The 20569-nt window shown below is 39.4% G+C and overlaps 1 protein-coding gene across 1 annotated transcript in view; it reads left to right on the top strand.

The window, feature by feature from the left end:
- The window catches only part of TMCO5A (transmembrane and coiled-coil domains 5A), a 61746-nt gene extending 41736 nt beyond the window's left edge, over positions 1 to 20010 (top strand). The window contains exons 13-14 of the mRNA XM_030813809.1: positions 18375 to 18459; positions 19541 to 20010. Of these exons, the coding sequence (XP_030669669.1) occupies positions 18375 to 18392 (18 nt within the window). The 3' untranslated portion in view covers positions 18393 to 18459; positions 19541 to 20010. The remainder of the gene's footprint in view (positions 1 to 18374; positions 18460 to 19540) is intronic.
- Positions 20011 to 20569: the final 559 nt, after the last annotated feature.

Below are 20569 nucleotides of genomic sequence, written 5' to 3'. Positions count from 1 at the left end.
GCTTCTGGTATGTTGTATCTTTGTCCTCATTAGTTTCAAAGTATTTCTTGATGTCTACCTTAGTTTCATTGTTTACGCAAAAGTTACTTAGGAGCAGGTTGTTTAATTTCCATGTAACTGTGTGCTTTTGAGCAGTTTTCTTAGTATTGATTTCTATTTTTATTGTACTGTGATCCAAGAGTGTATTTGGTATAATTTGGATTTTTTTAATTTGCTGAGGATTGTTTTATGGCCAGTTGTGTGGTCGATTTTGGTGTATGTGCCCATGCAAAGGAGAAAAATGAATATTCTGTTGTTTTTGGATAGAGAGTTCTGTAGGTGTATGTTAGGCCCATTTTGTCAAGTGTTGAGTTCAGGTCCCAAATATCTTTGTTAGTTTTCTGCCTCAATTATCTAATACTGTCAGTGCGGTGTTGAAGTCTCCCACTATTACTGTTTGGTTATCTAAGCCTCTTTGTAGGTCTTTAAGAAATTGCTTTATAAATCTGGGTGTTCCTGTGTTGCATGCATATATATTTAGGACAGTCAGATCTTCTTGTTGAATTAAACTCTTTACCATTATATAATGTCCTTCTGCGTCTTTTTTGATTACCATTGGTTTAAAGTCTGTTTTGTCTGAAATCAGAACAGCAACCCCTGCTTTTTCCTGTTTTCCATTTACTTGGTAGATTTTTCTCCATCCCTTTACTTTAAGTCTATGGGTGTCATTACATGTCAGATGATTCTCTTGAAGACAGCATAGAGTTGGGTCTTGCTTTCTTTATTCAGCTTGCCATTCTTTGCCTTTTAATTGGGGCATTTAGCCAATTTACATTCAAGGTTAATATTGATCAGTTGAGGTTTGATTTTAGCTGGTTATTATTCAGACTTGATTGCTATACTGCTTTATAGTGTTAATGGTCTATGTACTTAAGTGTGTTTTTGCGGTGGACAATATTAGTCTTTCCTTTCTATATTTAGCACTCCCTTAAGGACCTCTTGTAAGACAGTCTACTGGTAAGAATTCCCTTAGCATTTGCTTGTCTGAAAAATATCTTGGTCAGGCATGGGGGCTCACGCCTGCAATCCCAGCACTTTGGGAGACCAAGGTGGGTGGATCACCTGAGGTCAGGAGTTTGAGACTAGCCTGGCCAACATGGTGAAACCCTGTGTCTACCAGTAATACAAAAATTAGCCAGGCATGGTGGTGCACACCTGTAATCTCAGCTACTCGGGACACCGAGGCAGGATAATTACTTGAACCCGCGAGGTGGAAGTTGTAGTGAGCCAAGATCGCACCACCGCACTCCAGCCTGGGTGACAGAGCAAGACTCCATCTTAAAAAAAAAAAAAAAAGGATCTTATTTTTGCCTCACGTTAGTCTGGTACAGTTCCCTTTTTAGTGATCTGCTCCTTCTTTCTAGATGCCTTTAAAATCTTGTCTTTCATTTCAGACTTGGAAATCTGATTACTGTGTGTCTCGGGGATAGTCATCTTGTACAGTATCTTGCAGGGGTTCTCTGTATTTCTTGAATTTGAATGTTGGCCTCTCTAACAAGGTTAGGGAAATTTTCGTGGATGATGTCTGTAACTATGTTTTCTAAGTTGCTTGCTTTCTCTCCCTCTCTTTCAGGTCCTAGCCAATGAGTCACAGGTTTGGTCTCTTTTCATAATCCCATGTATCTCAGAAGTTTTGTCAATTCTTTTTTGTTTCTTCTTTACTTTTGTCTGATTGAGTTACTTCAGAGAACTGGTTTTTGAGCTCTGAAATTCTTTCCTCAGCTTGGTTGATCCTGCTGTTAATACTTGTACTATGAAATTCTTGAAGTGAGTTTTTCAGCTCTATCAGATCAGTTTGGTTTCTTTCTTTCTTTTTTTTTTTTTTTTTTTTTGACAGAGTCTCACTCTGTCGCCCAGGCAATGGCACAATCTCGGCTCATTACAACCTCCGCCTCCCAGGTTCAAAGAATTCCTCTGCCTCAGCCTCCCGAGTAGCTGGGATTACAGTGCCTGCCACCTTGCCCATTTTTAATAGAGACAGGGTTTCACTATGTTGACCAGCCTGGTCTCAAACTCCTGTCTTAAAGTGACCTGCCCACCTTGGCCTCCCAAAGTGCTGGGATTACAGGCATGAGCCACTGCATCCAGCCTGGTTCTTTCTTAAAATGACCATTTTGCCTTTTATCTCCTCTATCATTTTATTGTATTCCTTAGATTCCTCGGATTGGGTTTCAACTTTCTCCTGAATATTGATGATCTTTGTTCCTATCCATATTCTGAATTCTATTTCTGTCATTTCAGCCATTTCAGCCTGGTGAAGAACCATTTTTGGGGAACTAGTGCAGTTGTTTGGAGGTAAGAAGACACTCTGGCTTTTTGAGCGGCCAGAGTTCTTGTGCTGGTTCTTATTTGTTTGGGTTAGTGTTCCTTTAATTGTGGTGTAATTTGAGTATAGTCTGTTGTCTTCATTTCTGGATGTTTTCAGCAGGCTGAGGCTTCGTGCAGGGTCTTTTGTAGCTTAATTCTTGTCCTTGATTTCATGGGGTGTATATTAGCAAAGTATTTTTGAAGTTTGGGTTGTGATCCAGTAGATGGCACTTAAGTGTAATAGCCAGTAGATGGGCTGTTGCTCAGCCACGTGGCTTTTCTGTATTTCCTTGTGTTTGCAGCCATGCTCCATCTCAGTGCTTTGAGAGTGTGGACTTCTCTCCCACTCAAATGTTGACTGCAGATCTCAGTTTGGCACTCCTGGGTTGCACATCCACAGCCCTGGGGCAAGCTCAGCCTTCATGTTGCCTGCCTGGCTTGGGGGCAGCAGGGGCAGGGACTTCGGCAGTGGCAATGGCAAAAGGTCTTTCAGTTGTCTCTTACGGCTCTACCCTCAGAGAAATGCAGGGCCCTTACCAATCTGGGCGATTGGCCTGGAGTGGAGCAGCTGTGTGGGCTTAACCTGGGGGCCCTGTCTGGCAACAAATAGTGGGGGCAGGGAGTTCATGGGGAAGACAGACTGGCCTCTTCTCCTTATGGCAGCTGCAGCATGCTAGAGGTGTAAGGCACTCAGGGTCTTTGTTCCTTCCCAGTCTGAAGTCAGCAAGGGCAGTACCCCTACAGTGGCAGTAGCAGTGGCAGAGGTGCTCTCAGTTGCCTCTGGGAGCTCCACCCCAGAGAAACACAGCCACTGCCAACGGGAATGTTAAGGCAGGGGTTGGGTCAACTGTACTGTGGGCCTGAGCCAGGGCCCCTGCTTCGTAAAGAGCAGGGTGTCAGGGCTCACAGGGATGAGAGAATGAGCTCCTTTCCTTATGGTTACTGTTGCGTGCTGGAGCACAAATAAAGCCCTCAGACTCTTTGTTCCTTCTTCAGTCCAAGAGGAACAAGGGCAAAACTGCTGCAGTGGCAATGGCAGAGAGATTGTCAGTTGCCACCCGGAGCTCAGTCCTAGGGAAACCCAGAGCTACTACCAGTGGGAATGCTCAGCCGGGGGGTGGGGCAGCTGCTCCGTGGCCCCCAGCCGAGGACCCTGCCTGGTGAAGACTAGGGAGTGGGGGCTCACAGGAAAAAGAGTCTGAGCTCCTCTCCATAGGGTGGCTGTGACATGCTGGAGGTGCCAGCAATGTGACCAGGCCCTTTGTTCCTCCCCCTGCCCAAGGGTAGTAAGGGTGGTAGCACCAGAGCCGCAATGCGAGAGGGTCTGAGGGTTATCTCTGGGATTTCCTTCCCGGGGAAATGAAGAGCCACCACCGATTGATGTGTTCAGGCACAGGCGAGGTGGTTGTGCTGGGGTGCCCTGTGTGAGAGGCTGTATTAGTCCATTCTTGTACTGTTATAAATAAATACCTGATAGTAGGTAATTTATAAAGAAAAGAGGTTTAACTGGGTCACGGTTCTGCCGGCTGTACAGGAAGCATGGCAGCATCTGCTTCCGGGGAGGCCTCAGGGCGCTTTGACTCATGGTGGAAGGCAAAGCAGGAGCAGGCATCTTAATGGCAGGAGCAGGACCAGGGTGGGTCGAGGGGCAGTGCCACACACTTTTTAAAAGCCAGATCTAGTGAGAACTCACTATCATGACAGAGTACCAAGGGGGAAATCCACCCCCATGATCCAATCACCTCCCACCAGGCCCCACCTCCCCATGATCCAATCACCTCCCACCAGGCCCCACCTCCAATACCGGGGATTACAATTTAACATGAGATTTGGGAAGGGACACAGATCCTAACTATGTCAAAGGCCCCGCCCAGTGAGGAGTAACAGGACCTGCCTGGAACACAGTCTGGTTGCTTTTCCATAAGGCAGCAGTGCTGTGCTGGAGGTCCTCCTTAGTTCTTAGTCTTTTTGCTCCCTCCCAAGCCTGAGGGCAGCAGGAGCAGGAGCTGTAGAGAACAAAAATAGCAGGTCTGCCCACTATTGCTGGGAGTTCTGTCCCAGCGCAGTGCAAGGCTGCCAATGCTACATGAAACTGGACTTCATTCTTGGCAGAATGTGGTAGGCTCCCATTTACCAGCACCCTGCCACATGACAGATCAAGAAATCCACACCCTCTAAACCCATGAAACTGAAAATTGGCATCATAAAAAAGTACTTTCACACACTGTGGGTTTAGAACCTGCCTGAGCACCCAAGTGGGGATGGGGTGAGTGGGGACCCAGGTTATGAGGCCCTGCCCAGTAAGGAGTAGCAGGGACAACGAACCATGAGGAAAACAGAGTGGCCACTTTTCTTTAAGGTGGCTGTGCTCGGTGGAGGGCTGCATTAGTCCTTCGTCTTTTCACTCTCTCCGAAGCCTGAGGGCAGCAAGGGCAGGAGCTCCAGAGCAGCCAAAATGACAGGCCTGTCTGCCACCACTGGGAGCTCCATCACAAGGCAGTGCAGAGCTGCTACCAGCACCCCAGGAGGGGTGAGGTGGCTGGGGTCCCATGTTGGGAGGCCCTGCCCACTGAGGGTAAGTGGGGGCAGTGACTCACATGGAAAACAGTCTGGCCGCTTTTTCATAAGACAGCTGCACTGTGCTGGAGGCTGTGTTAGTCTTTAATTGCTTTGCTCCCTCCTGAGTCTGAGGGCAGCGGGAGCTGGGAGCTGCAGAGCCGGAAAACTAAGGGGCCTGCCTGCCACCACTGGAAACTCCATCCCAAGGAAGTGCAGAGGCCAGAGAGTTCAGGCGGTACTGGGGGCTGCACTAGGGTCCTAGGCCAGTGGGCCTACTCTGGTGGGGTACAGTGGAGGTAAGGCCTGCGGTCCGTCCACTCCTCGGCCCTGTCGATTCGGCCTCTATCCCAGGGACGTGTGAAGGAGTCTCGCTGCCGCCATCACCAGAGCTGCAATAGCTGGTGCCAGGGTGCCCAGGGGTCTAAGGTCCTCAGGAAGCCACGTGCGCCTGAGTGGTGGCTCTGCGCAGGCTCTAAGCAGCTCTTCATGTCAGTCCGGAGGCCCGTTTCCCGGCAGTGGGGAGACTCTCCTGGCTCCGTCCGATCCTGGGTGGGTAGCTGTCCCGTCTCCCTCTTCTCCCTTCTCCATGAGTTGCGTTGCTTCCCCAGTGAATCCCAACTTGTCCACCTGGATGATCCAGTTGAAGAGCTAATGTTTATTCGCCACTCTCTCCTCCCTGTGAGAGTGGCGCACACCAGCTGCTTCTAGTCAGCCATCTTGGCAAAAAAAAAAAAAAAAAAAAAATCAAGTTTCTTTCTACACTGAATGGCAGTGGAACTCTAAGATTCAGTGGAACCTGGCAGTTTGTTCCCAACTGGGTGGCCAGTGCTACATCAAACTGGACTTCATTCTTGTCAAAATGTGGTAGGCTCCCATTTACCAGCACCCTGCCACATGATAACGCAACAAATCCACACCCTCTAAACCCATGAATCTGAAAGTTGGCATCATAAAAAAGTACTTTCACACATTGTGGTTTTAGAATCAATTTATTTTAAGAAAACTTTTTTAAAAATTTTTCTTTCATGAATATTTCATTATTCATCACTCTATTTTCTCTGCTGTAGCTAAGCAGAATAATGCTGAGAAAACAGTTCAAAAGTTATTGTAGAGGATTCAAATCTCCACTGCCAGCTTAAAATCTACAACATTTTCCCTTTTGTTGTTTAAAGTGAAGGTAAATGTTGACTGCATTCTTTGGAATCATACCCAGAATATAGTTGCTGAGGGTGAGAATACAAAGTACAAATGTCTGCCCAGAAGGTAAAGAAAGCCAGCAAAAAAAAAAAAAAAAAACTGCTCCCAGAAGGCGGAGCAAGCCAGCAAAATAGTTTTGCCATGTAACAGTATTACTGTAGAAGGAGATTCAGTGGTATTTTAAATGGTTTTATTTTAAAAGATAAGAAAGGGAGAAAGAAAGATTCCTCGCCAGTGTAAACTTTTGACAGTGAACAGCTGCCACTTTACGTGCTTTTATTTTACTGTAGCTATTAACTGTGCTTCCTTAAAATGATTTAAAATTTTTGATTTTATAATAATCAAAAACAGAAACAGAGGTCTTAAAGGCAACACTCAATGGTTAAAATCATTGCTTTAAAAAAACCTTTCTAGCTGGGCACAGTGACAAGCGCATGTAGCCTCAGCTACTCAGGAGACTGGGCTTGGGAGGATCACTTGAGCCCAGGATTTCAAGGCTAGCCAGGGAAACATGGCAGGACCCTGTCTCTGAAAATATAAAAAACAAAATACATTTCTGATAATGAGCAAAACTAATAGCTGCTTTTCTGTGTTTACAGTGCAGACCTGGGAAGGTAACATTTTTATGTAGCATGAGGTCACAGCCTGATGGAACTATTGTAGGGGAGATAAACGGCTGTTGGCTGGCTGGCTTGCTTCTCCTGATGAATATTTACAGCAGAGACTGGCTATAGATGCCAGCAGCTGGCCTTCCCAACAGTGTCTTAATCATTACAGACAACGGAGCAGCCTGCATTGGCCTTTGAAGCAGTGTCTTGCCTTACGATTTGACCACGGTAGCCTGTTTCCCTCATGAACAGTAGAGGCCACTATTCCATGACACTTGCAAGATCTCTTCAGAAGCTAGTCATTCATGTAAGTAAATTATATTCCTGCTAGATGCGGAACAGATAGACCAAGGTCCAAGATAACAGCAAACTTGTCCCATTTTTCACAGATATGTAGGCTCTAGCCAGATTTGAGCTTCAGGAGAATAGATGTGGAAAACAGATAGATGTGGATGATAAAGTATTTGAGTATCAATCCCAAGGGCTGAGTCACTACCTACCATTTTAATCCACCTTAAATCTTCAGAATATGCATCCTCAGTGAATTTCTTTATGAGGTCTCTGTCCTTACACCTATGTGCACACTGAAGCAGGACTTCACACTTTGACAAGTGCCAGAGATAGATCTGACTCCACAATGCCACGTATATTAGGTTACAATAATCTTATGTCTTTATAATTCTGTATCTTATATATTACAATTATATAAAAATATATATAACACCTATTATATGATAGGTATTTTATGTATTATATATTATCTATATATAATAGATATTATATATTATGATACATAATTGTTTATATATTATATAATATAATATATTATATTATATATACTATAATTTGTAATATATAATTATATATTATATCTAATATATAATATAGATATATAGTAGGTATATATTATATATCAGATATAATTTATTAACACATATGTTATATATTATATGATATATATTTATAATTATATAAATATCTATAATATATAAATATGATATATAAATAATATATAAATATATAATATATAAATATATTGGGTTATATTATATAACAGACATATAATAGATATATTTCATATGTGTGTGTGTATATATCTATATATTTATATATGATTCATGGAGAACAAAGGCAAAGGATGCCTGTCAGTCATCATACTGCAGAAACTGAATCATCCCCTTGGACATGTTTATTTTTTCTATTCGTAGTCCTCTCTCTTCCCATCTCTTTAATCAATCTACCTTTCCCTTCCTCATCGTAGCCTAAAATAAATTGCTGCCTAGAACCATTCAGCTCTCTCTCTTAACTTTTATTTTCTACTCAGTAAAACTAAAGTTTGGGAGCTGTCCCTACAGTAAGCTGAGTTCATTCTACCATATACATGCAAGTGTGTCAGCAGACCCAGAAAGAGCATGTCACGTGCTTGCCATGACACTCACCTTTCCCCCTTATACAGACATGATCATGTTCCATTCATGGGCACTTATGATGTGCTAGGCACTTCACTTTAGTGCTTCATGTGCATCACTGTTTTACACAATCTTCTAAGGTAGATATCATTATGCACAGTTTCAGTTCACAAATAAGCCAGGTTCACTGAGTAAACAGCACAACCTAGGTTCTGAGTTGAAAAAAAAAAAAACAGGATATATGCCTGTATCTGGCCCCAAAGCTTGGCCTGTCTGTAAAACCTCTATTGCTCCTGACAAAGGGCATTGAGCAGATGGCTGGCCAGGGAGATGTTGGGGCACAGCCCAGGGTAGGGGAAAGTTCACCTACCTGTGAAGGGAGAAATCTCAACCTTGACTACATTTATAGAAGAACTAGGCACCAGAGGGACTCTCAAATCACAGACTCATAGAATTGGCAAGAAATTTAGAGATTATTTCTCAGGTACCATGAGGTACTTTCCCAAGATCACACAATTAACTAGTGACAGAGCTAGAATAAGAACCCAGTCTTGTGAGTCCCTTTTTTCTTTTTTTTTAACTTTCTTTTTTTTTTTTTTTGAGATGGAGTTTCACTCTTGTTGCCCAGGCTGGAGTGCAATGGCATGATCTCGGCTCACTGCAACCTCCGCTTCCCAGGTTCAAGTGATTCTCCTGCCTCAGCCTCCCAAGTAGCTGGAATTACAGGTGGCTGCCACCACACCCAGCTAATTTTTGTATTTTTAGTAGAGACGGGACTTCACCGTGTTGGTCAGGCTGGTCTCGAACTCCTGACCTCAGGTGATCCACCCACCTCGGTCTCCCAAAGTGCTGGGATTGTCAACTACACTTACGTCTTCTGAGGGCATGAGAGGATACATGTTGCTCTTTTAACTCTTCTAAGTCTTATGTATTCTAAGTGTTGCCTCTGGGGAAATAAAGCTTCATATTCCTCTCCCTGCTTCTGTAGAAAGTAAGGGGGGCAGGGTAGAGAAGAAAGGGTAACACTTGAAATACATGAAGCTTTTTTTTAGCAAAGCACATTAATAAATCTTAAGCTGTGCAAAGTGTGAATGAGGGAGGAGGTGGTAAGTGCTAGAGCTAAAATGCTCTTCATAATAAGGATTTTTTTTTATTATCACAACTGGGAGACAGAGAAGCAGTAGGAGAGAAAGCTGAACAATGTCATGAGACTCTGAAATCTAAGTTGGTGGAAATGGAGAAGGGACTTTCAGAGGACCAGAAAAGCTAATATTCAATATTAGAATATTTTCTAAACAATGCTGCAACATGAGTACATGATTACCTCAACATCCAGTAAAATCTGCCACACATAGTTGTAGATATTTGCTTGTGCAAGTTGCTTCTTGTTGACTGGTTGTTATGGTTTGAATGCATGTGTACTTTCAAACTTCAAATATTGAAACCTATCACCAAGGCAATGGAGTTACAAGGCAGGGCCTTTGGGAGGTGATTAATGTCCTTAAAAAAGAGGCTGCAGAGAACATTTGTCTTTTTTTTTTTTTTTTTTTTTTTTGCCTTTCCACTCTTCCACCTTGTGAGGACACAGCAACAAGGTGCCCTCTTGGAAGCAGAAAGCAGCTCTCACCAGACATCAAATCTGCCAGCACATTGATCTCGGAGTAGCCACCCTTCAGAACTGTGAGACATTTCTGTTGTTTATAACTCACCCTGTCTATGGTATTTTGTTATAGCAGGAGAAATGGACTAAAATACTCTCACAAGTGAATTTTGGAAGAAAGAAAGAGTCATGTCTGAACTTTAGGTCAATGCTGGATTGGAGATAAACAAATAGCCATTAGTTATAGAATGAGGTATTCCACAAATACTAGAAGAAACTATTTGTAGAAATGTTCAGGGAAAAAAACAACCCAACAGAACAGAACATAGAATGGGGGATGGAGCAAGGCAATCTTAGAATCAAAGAGTGGGTGGCTTCTTCTGACATCTAGATTATAGAAGATTCTTCAACAGTGTTATCTTCTTTCCTCTTCATTCTCTCAAAGGAGTCAATAAAAGCTCCCTCTCACTTTCCCACCACACAAGAGGCAAACCAAGTGGAAGGTTATAGAATTCCACCAGATTTTAATTGTGAGGTTGTAGGGTAGGTAAGTGTTAATTTTTCTCCTAAAATTAGAATGATTTTCCCTGGGTTGTTTTATTGGATTCCATGCTCTGCTGTAAGAATATTTTAATGCAAATGAACTAAAATTGTATAATTTTTTGCTGTCATCTTTCATCCAAAGCACATAAAATTCCTAAGTTTCACTCAAATTTCTAGCAGTACATTGTAAATTTCTTAAAGTACTGTGGATAACTATAGAAAATGTTGTACTTAACTATGCTAAGAAAATATTTTTTTAAACAAAATTTTCTGTTTATTCTATTTTTAGAAAATAATCAGTTAAATTGACTTTCTCACCTCTAGACGCTTCTCAGAGAACCATGAAAACAAATTCAAGGCGGAATAGTGACCTTCCTTGAGTCCCTTTAATTCATCATCTGCATCTGCATCTCCATTCTGATGCAAGTAGACGGAGGTTTTGCCTTGGTCATTCCTGTTAATTGAAAACACTCTGTTATCTTTTCTAAAAACAAGTTATGTTCTTGAGAGTGTATTTATTTTAAAAAATTCTGAAACTCAATTTCTCACTAATTTATATTAGCTTTTCTTTCATATTAGCTTTTTTTTTTTAAATTAACTTGTACTCTATTCTCTGTAGAGTTAATATCTTGGTTGGAACCTTTCTACTCAAGAAATAAATGGTCCAGTGAAGAAAGTAATGTGCCATTATCATCCTTATGCTTTGAAAATCTGTAGAATTTTGGAACTAGAAAAAAACAACTGAGACAATTGAGTTCTAGAGAAGTTAAGTGACTTACCTTGGGTTACACAGATAACTAGTACTAGAAGGCAGAACACACAGAATCGTAGAAACTTGAGTTTGTAAGAGATTTTGAAGGGCAGTTAGTTCAATCTCTCAAATATATTTTTAAAGAGAGGCTTGCACATAGTGAACATTCAACAAATAGAAATTAAATGAATGTAGAAATGTACATACTGACCAGCCTAGTGATTACTCAGCTTCTCCTTAGAAGCCATAAAGAAAAACCCCATTAAAAGCATTTTCAAATTTGAAACATAACTGAATAAAAATCTTTCTGATGGAAGCGAAAAAAGAGCCAAGGGGGGTAAGGGATAGGGTGTGTGTGTGTGTGTGTGTGTGTGTGTGTGTGTGTGTTCAAATCAAGCATTTTTATTGTGGTAAAAAACACATACAAAATTTTTCATCTTAATCATTTTTAAGTGTACAGTTCAGCAGCATTAAGTACATTCACAGTTTTGTGTAACCATCACTGCCATCCATCTCCAGAGGTCTTTTTATCTTGCAAAGCTGATACTCTGTACCCATTAAACAATAACTCCCCATTTCTCTTTCTCCCAGTCCCTGGAAAACACCAATTTACTTTCTATGAATTTGACTACTTTAGGTACCTCATATAAATGGAATTACACAGTATTGGTCTTTTCATGACTGGTTTATTTCACTTTATATGTCTTCAAGGTTCATCCATGTTGCAGCATACAACAAGATTCCCTTTCTTTTTAAGACTGAATAATTCATCTGTTAATGGACACATATTGCTTCCACATTTTAGCTATTGTGAATAATGCTGCTGTGAACATGGGAGTACAGATATCTCTTCAAGATTTTGCTTTCAATTCTGGCTATATATCCAGAAGGAGAATTGTTGAATCACATAATTCTATTTTGAATTTTTTAAGGAACCACCATACTGTTTTCCATACAGTAGCTTTACATTTTGACCAATAGAGCACAGAAGTTCCAATATCTCCACACCTTCATCAACATATATTTTTTGTATTTTTGATAGTAGTCATCCTAATGGGTGTAAGGTGATATCTCACTATGTTTTTTATTTTTACTTTTCTAATAATTAGTGATGTTGAGCATCCTTTCATGCGCTTACTGACCATTTGTTTATATTGTTTTTGAAGCAATGTCTATTCAAATCATTTGCCTATTTTTAATCAAGTTGTTTGTTGTTATTGTTGAGTTCTATCTATATTCTGGATATTAATCCCTTATCAGATATATTCTTTGCAAATATTTTCTCTCATTTTGTGGGTTGCCTTTTTTCTCTGTCAGTTAAGTCTTTTGAGGCCAAAGGTTTTTAATTTTTATGAAGATCAATTTGTTGTTGTTTCTGTTTTGTTGCTTAGGCCTTTGGTGTTATATCTAAAAAATTGCCAAATCTAGTGTTATAAAGACTTTGTCCTGTGTCATATTTTATGTTTAGGCTTTTGATCCATTTTGAGTTAATTTTTGCATATGGTGTTATGTAAAAGTCAAAATTCATTCTTTTGCAATGCAGTCATACAGTTTATCCAGGACTGTATGTTGAAAATACTAACCTTTCCCCCACTGAATTGTCTTGGCATCCTTATCAAAACTCATTTGGCCATCTATGTGAGGATTTATTTTTGGGCTCTCTATTCTGTTCCATTGGCCTATATGTCTGTCTTTATGCCAGCACCACTCTGGTTTGATTACTGTGGCTTTTTAGTACGTTTTGAAATCAGGAAGTATAAGCCTCCCACCTTCTTTTTAAAGATTATTTTAGCTATTTATTGTCTCTTAAGATTCCGTGTAAATTTTAGGATAAACTTTTCTATTTCTGCCCAAAAAAAAGTCATTGGGATTTTGATAGGGATTGCATCGAATTTGTATACCACTTTGGGTAACATTGACATCTTAGCAATTTTAAGTCTCCCAATCCATGAATGTAAAATGTCTTTCTATTTGTTTATTCTTTAATTTATTTCAGCAATGTTTCATAATTTTCTTTGTTTCTCTTTTACTTACTAGGTTAATACTTAAGCATTTTATAATTTTTGAAGCTATTGTAAATGAAATTTTATTAATTTCCTCTTCAGATTGTTTATTGTTAGTGTGTAGAAATGCAAGTGATTTTTGTTTATTTTTGTTTCCTGCTACTTTGCTGAATTCATTTATTATTTTAACAATTTTATTAGGTGAAATCTTTAGAGTTTTCCATGTATAAAATCATGCCATCTGTAAACAGAGATACTTTTACTTTTTCCTTTCCAATTTAAATGCCTTTTTACTTCTTTTTCTTGCCTTACTGGTCTGGCTAGAACTTCCAGTACTATGTTGAATAGAAATGGCAAACATGGGCATCCTTTCCTTGTTTCTGATCTGAGAGGAAAAGCTTTTAGTCTTTCACCATTGAGTATGATGTTTGCTGTGAGTTTTTTCATATATGGCTTTTATTATGTTGAGGTAGTTTTCTTATATTCCTAGTTTGTTGAGTGTTTTTAAAATCACTTTATATTTTGTTAAAGGCCCTTTCTGCGTCAATTGAGATAACTGTGTAATTTTGCCTTTATTCCGTTAATGTGGTGTATTACACTGATCAATTTTCACATGTTGGACCATCCTTGCATTCCAGGAATAAATTCCACTTGGTCATGGTGTATAATCTCATTAATATGCTGTTAAATTTAGTTTGCTAGTATTTTATTAAAGATTTTGCGTCAATGTTCATAAGGGATATTGTTTTGTAGTTTTCTTTTCTTGCAGTGTTTTTGTCTGGCTTTTGTATCAGGACAATGCTGGCCTCATAGAATTAGTTAGGATGTAATTCCTCCTGTATGATATTTTTCAAAAGTTTGAGAATTGGTATTAGTTCTTCTCTAAATGTTTGGTACATTTCTCCAGTAATGCCATCAGGCCCAGGGTTTTCTTTATTGGGATTTTTTATTGCTAAGCCAGTCTTCATACTACTTATAGGTATATTCAGGTTTTCTAATTCTTCATGCTTCAGTCTTGGTAGGTTTTGTGTTTCTAGGAATTTATAAATTTCTTCCAGGTTATTCAATCTGTTAAAATTATTCAAAGTACTCTCTTATAATCCTTTTAATTTCTGTAGCATCAATAATAATCCTTTAATTTCTGATTTTAGTAATTTGAGTCTTCTTTTTCTTAGTTTATCTAGCCAAAGTTTTGTCAGTTTGTTGGTACCTTTGAAGAACCACCTTTTGGTTATGCTAATTTTCTCTATTATTAAACAAAAAATGTTCTGCTCTAATCTTTATTATTTGTTTCTTTCTGCTAGCTTTGGGTTCAGTGTGTTCTTTTCTTACTTTCTTAAACTATTATACACTTAAGTTGTTTATTTGAGATTTTTCTCAAATATAGGTGTTTATATCTACAAATTTCCCCCTCAGCACTGTTTTTGCTGCATTCAATAAGTTTTGGTATGTTGTGTTTTCATTTTCATTTGTCCCAAGATATTTTCTAATTTCCCTTGTAATTTCTTCTTGGATGCATTGGTTGTTTAAGTGTGTTTCTCCACAAATTCATGAATTTTCCAATTTTCTCTGTTATTGATTTCTTCCTTCATCCCACTATAGTTAGGGAAGAGCCTCTCTTAATACCTTTGTGCTGCTATAACAGAATACCACAGACTGAGTAATCTACAAAGAACAGTTTTGGAAGGTGGGAAGTCCAATATCAAAGTGCCAGAATCTTATGAATGTCTTCTTGCTACATTCTAACATGGTGGAAGAGGGAAGCACAAAGGTGGATGAACACTGTCCTCACACAGCATAGGAGCAGAAGAAAACCCACTCCTGCACGCCATTTTTGTAACAGCATTAATCCATTCATGAGGGGAGAGTTCTCCCAAAAGCCCCACTTCTCAACACTGCCAAGTTCCTAACACATAAATCTGGAGAACATATTCAGACCACAGCAGACACTTTATATTATATCTCTCTTCTTAAATCTATTGAGACTTAATTTCTGATCTGTCATAGGTCTGTCCTGAAGAATGTTCCATATGAATCTGAGAAGAACATTAATTCTGCTGTTGTTGAATAAAGTGTTCAGTATATGTCTGTTAGATCTAATCGGCTAATTGTGTTGTTCAAGTCTTCTATTTTCTTATTCATCTTCTGTCTGATTGTTCTATCCATTACTGACAGTGAGCTATTAAAGTCTTCAACCATTACTGTAAATCTACTTCTCCCTCCAATTCTGTTTTTGTTTCATATATGTTGATGGTCTGTTAGTAGGTGTAAAATTATTATATCTTTTTGCTGTATAGAAACTTCTATTAAAATATAATGACCTTCTTTATTCCTTGTGATTGTTTTAATCTGAAGTCAGTTTTGCCAGATATTAGTATAGCCACTCCCGCTCTCTTGTGGTTACAAGTTGTATGGAATATCTTTTTCCATCATTTTACTGTTAACTTATTGATATCTCTGGATCTAAAGTGAATTGCTTGATGATAGCATATAGTTGGATCATGTGTGTGGGGGATTTTTTTAAATTTATTCTGCCAATCTCTGTCTTTTGATTGGAGAGTTTAATCTATTTATATTTAAAGCACTTACTAATAACGATAAACTGATTTTGGTCATTTTGCTATATTTTTCTATATACCTTTTATCTTTTTCACCCTCATTTCCTGCATTACTGTCTTCTTTTGTGTTTAGTTGATTTTTATATTGAAACACTGTAATTTCCTTCTAATTTCCTTTTGTATATATTCTATAGCCATTTTTATGATTACTATGGGGATTACATTTAACATCCTCAAGTTATAATGTTCTCATTTGAATTTATATCAGCCTAACTTTACTAACATACAAAACCTCTGGTCGTATACAGCTCCATCCTCACATCCTTTCAGTTATTGATCACAAATTACGTCTTTATACGTTTTGTGTCCAAAAGCATAAATAATTGTTTTATGCATCAATTTTATAAACTATATAAAAAAACAAAATGTAGAGTTACAAATCAAAGTTTCCATAATACTAGCTTTTAGAATAATAATTTTTAAAAATGTTAGTCTCTTAAATCATGTAGAAAACAAAAAGTAGAGTTACAAACCAAAGTTACGATAATACTAGCTTTTATAATTGCCCAGATATTTACCTTTGCTGAGATCTTTATTTCTCCATAGAGCTTCCAGTTACTGTCTTGAATATTCTCAAGTGCATATAGAACATTTCATCTCAACCTACAGGACTCCTTTTAGTTTTTCTTGTGGGACATGTCTAGTGGTAATGAATTCTCTCAGCTTTTATCTGGAAACATCTTCATTTCTCTCTCACTTTTGAAGAACAGTTTCAAATGTTTCTGAAGGACTTTGGCTTCTCACAGTTTGATTATAATGTGTCTCAGTGTGGGTCTCTTTGACTTCCTACTAGGAACTTTTTTGAGCTTGATAAATGTTTACATTTATGTCTTTTATCAAATTTGGAAAGTTTTCAGCTATTCTTTCTCTGAATATTCTCTGCTTCTCTTTCTCTCCTTCTAGGACTTCCACAACATGTATGCTGGTCTGATGGTGTCCCACAGGTCCCTTAGGACCTTTTCACTTTTCTTCCAATGGTCTTCAAGTTCCTCGACTGTTTCTTAGGCTTGCTCAACTCTGTTTTTGAATCCCTTCAATAAATTTTTTATTTCATCCAATCTTTGACAAAGCTGACAAAAACAAGCAATGGGGAAAGGACTTCCTATTCAATAAATGGTGCTGGGATAACGGGCTAGCCATATGCAGAAGATTGAAACTGAACCCGTTGCTTACACCATGTACAAAAACCAACTTAAGATGGATTAAAGACTTAAATGTAAAACCCAAATATATAAAAAAACCCTGGAAAACAATCTAGGCAACAGTATTTTGGCCATAGGAACTGGCAAAGATTTCATGATGAAGACTCCAAAAGCAATTGCAGCAAAAGTAAAACTTGACAAATGGGATCTAATCAAACTAAAGAGTTTCTGCACATCAAAAGTAACTATCAATAAACAGACAGCCTACAGAATGGGAGAAATTATTTGCAAAACTACGCATCTGACAAAGGTCTAATATCCAGCATCTATGAAGAACTTAAACAAATTTACAAGAAAAAAACAACCTCATTAAAAGGTGGGCAAAGGACATGAACAGACACTTTTTTAAAGAAGACATACATGCGGCCAACAAGTATATTTTTTAAAAGTTCGATATCACTGATCATTAGAGAAATGCAAATCAAAACCACAGTAAGGTACCATCTCACACCAGTCAGAATGGTTATTATTAAAAGTCAAAAAATAACAGATGCTGGAGAGGTTGCAAAGGAACAGGAACTTATACACTGTTGGTGGGAGTGCAAATTAGTTCAACTATTGTGGAAAGCAGAGTGGTGATTCCTCAAAGAACTAAAAACAGAAATACCATTTGACCCAGAAATCCCATTACTGGGTATATACCCAAAGGAATATAAATCATTCTATCATAAGGACACATGCACATATATGTTCACTGCAGTACTAGTCACAATAGCAAAGACATGGAATCAATCTAAATGCCTATCAATGGTAGATTAGATTTTTAAGATGTAGTATATATACACTGTGGAATATTATGCAGCCATAAAAAAGAACTAGATCATGTTCTTCGAAGGAACATGGGTGGAGTTAAAGGCCATCGTCCTTAGCAAATTAACATAAGAACAAGAACTCAAATACTGCATGTTCTCACTTATAAGTGGGAGCTAAATTATGAGAACACATGGACACACAAAAGGGGAACATCGGACACTGGGGACTACCTGAGAGTGGAGGATGGGAAGAGGGAGAGGAGCAGAAACAAATAACTATTTTGTACTAGCTTTATTACCTGGGTGGTAAAATAATCTGTACAACAAACCCCAATGACACAGATTTACCTATATAACAAACTTGCACAAGTACCCCTGAACCTAAAATAAAAGTTTTTAAAAAATTAAAATATTTTCATTTCAGTTACGATACTTTTTAGCTCCAAAATTTCTTTTTAGTTTATTTTTTTACATTTTCTATTTATCAATATTTTCATTCTGTTCATACATTGTTGTGTTTACTTTTTCTAGATCTTTTAAGTCCTTGAGCATCTTTATGAGAGTTGCTTTAAAGTATTTGTCTAGCAAGTTCACCATCTGGATTTTCTTAGGGTTTCTGTTTTTTTAATGGGGGCCACATTTTACCATTTTTTAATATGCTTGGTGATGTTTCTTGTTGAAAATTGAGTATCTGGATTATAATGAAGTAATTCGGAAAAGAAGTTTCTCCTCCTTCCCCAGGGTTTGCTAATTTGGGGTTTGTTTTTTTATTTTTGATTGTTATAGACTGTCTGCGAGGGATGAGCCTGAGGTGTTAGCGTCTTCTCAGGTCTTTTGAGCCTGCATGCACAAAAGGGTCTACTGTCCCTGGGCATGCACAGTAACTCTCTGAATTTCTCTGTATATATGGTTACTTTTGAATGTCTTAGATTTTAAATATCTGGCTCCCAAAACCAGATTACAATGAAGGGATAGGAGATTGGGGGTAGAATATCAAAAGAGTGCTGACCTTTAAATCCTCTGAAAGTTAATTCAGCTTTGGGGGAGAGCCTTGCAATGGTGTGGGGAGGGTGTAACAATGGCTGCCTACCTATGTGTCTGCATCTCCAAGATCAAAAATAGCAATCATGGATCAGATCATAGATCCCCAATTTATGAAGGACAGGGCTTTGAGGCTTACCCGGCTCCCACAATGGGTATGGATGTGTTGCTTGCCCTTGGGGTGGGGCATGGGAGATGGGTAGCTGCTACTCTGCTAAAAGCTGAACTTACCCACAGTTTGTCATCCAAACCTTCCCCTGGAAGTTGTAAGCCTTCAAATAGATTCTAGATCAGACAGGTTTTGCCAGTGCAGTTGTTGTCTAGGTAGGAAGACAGATTCCTGGTGCTTCCTGCTCTACCATCTTCCCAGAATCCTCAACTTAATCCAGTTTTATAAAATTGGGGAACCAACCTTAACTCAAAAAAAGAATTTAAACCTCTCCTCCATCCAGTCTTTCTCTGTAGAGCAGAAGATCCACTGTTGGTGTCCCTGTGGCCCAGCTGGAAGGTGAGGGAAGTAATACAGTGACAGAGAGGGAGAAGTCTACAGTGAAAGCATAGTGACCCCAGAGAAAAGGGCCCAAGAGGCTCCCAGGCCTCCATTAGCAGGCTTCCAAATTAAAACAGAGTTCAATAAAAAGGACAATGCAAGATCCGGCTAAAAGAGTCAGGAGCTAGAGGAGGAGAAGCATGACAAGATTTTCCAGTGGCTAGTAGGAAACAAGGCTCAAATATTCCCTGAGCTGGAGTCTCACTGTTCTCATGGCTTTTTACCTGGTGCCCCTACCCTCAGATATGGATGTAAGGAAAGAGTTAGAAAAGATTACGTTAAAAGGATACCAAATATACTAAATATACGACTTGATAGTCATTGCAATTAGTTGCGCTTTTGATTCAACCTCTCATTCCAGCTGCTTGATAATCTCTGGGATCCTGCATCTGCACTTACCATGTCAGCCGGTCCACCCAGCTTCCTATCACACTTCAGTTCCATAAATGGCTGCCTACAGAGGAAAGCTTCACATGTGCCTAAAAACTCCCTCTAGATCGTCATCAGCCCATACTCAACCACAAGAAGGTCTTGCAATCTGAAACTCCAGAGATATTAATATCTATCGCTGTACAAGCCAGCCCAGTTCTGGGAAGGAAGGAAGGGACGGGAATGTGTGAAGACAAGAGCGAGTGGTGGGTGGGGAGGACTGTTCTGTACATGTTCCTATCACTTTAGTAGCTCATCAAAGAGAGCAAACGTCAGCACCTCTTGATTTGGTTTTGACTCCCCCAGATTTCTACAGTTTCAGATTCTTGTTTTAAGTGCTGGTAAAACCTTTTCCCTTGGGGCTAGGGAACTGTGCAAAGGAAATAATAATACTGGCAGAGTGATTTGTTAGGTGTTCAGTGGTGCTAAATCCTTATAAGCAAAAGCTCTCCCTACCTCCACCTATTTGTGCCCTCCCTACGCCCACATACCAGCCAATCTGGAAATCAGGAAAAACACTGCAAAAGAGGAGAGGCACTCAGCCCCTCTGTAAGGACCTTGATGCCAGCTACAAAGGAAAGGCCACTACAGAGGTAAAAAAAAAAAAAAAACTTGGCTAACACGGTGAAACCCCGTCTCTACTAAAAATACAAAAAATTCTCTGGGCGTGGTGGCGGGCGCCTGTAGTCCCAGCTACTCCGGAGGCTGAGGCAGGAGAATGGCGTGAGCCCGGGAGGCGGAGCTTGCAGCGAGCGGAGATCGCAACGCTGCACTCCAGCCTGGGTGACAGAGCGAGACTCCGTCTCAAAAAAAAAAAAAAAAAAAAATTTCACCTATCTTTGCCACCCACTCCCCCATCATGCTCTTAAGACTTAAAGCCACAAGTCAACAGAGCTTCTCCACATTGTTCTTTTTCCCTTTTCATTTGGATTCCAAAATAATCAGAGAAACTCCACCTTAC

This window comes from Nomascus leucogenys, chromosome 6 (assembly GCF_006542625.1).
Source record: "Nomascus leucogenys isolate Asia chromosome 6, Asia_NLE_v1, whole genome shotgun sequence".
Lineage (NCBI taxonomy): Eukaryota > Metazoa > Chordata > Mammalia > Primates > Hylobatidae > Nomascus > Nomascus leucogenys.
Note: the sequence above shows the minus strand (reverse complement) of the source record. Positions and strands in the feature narration are given on the sequence as shown.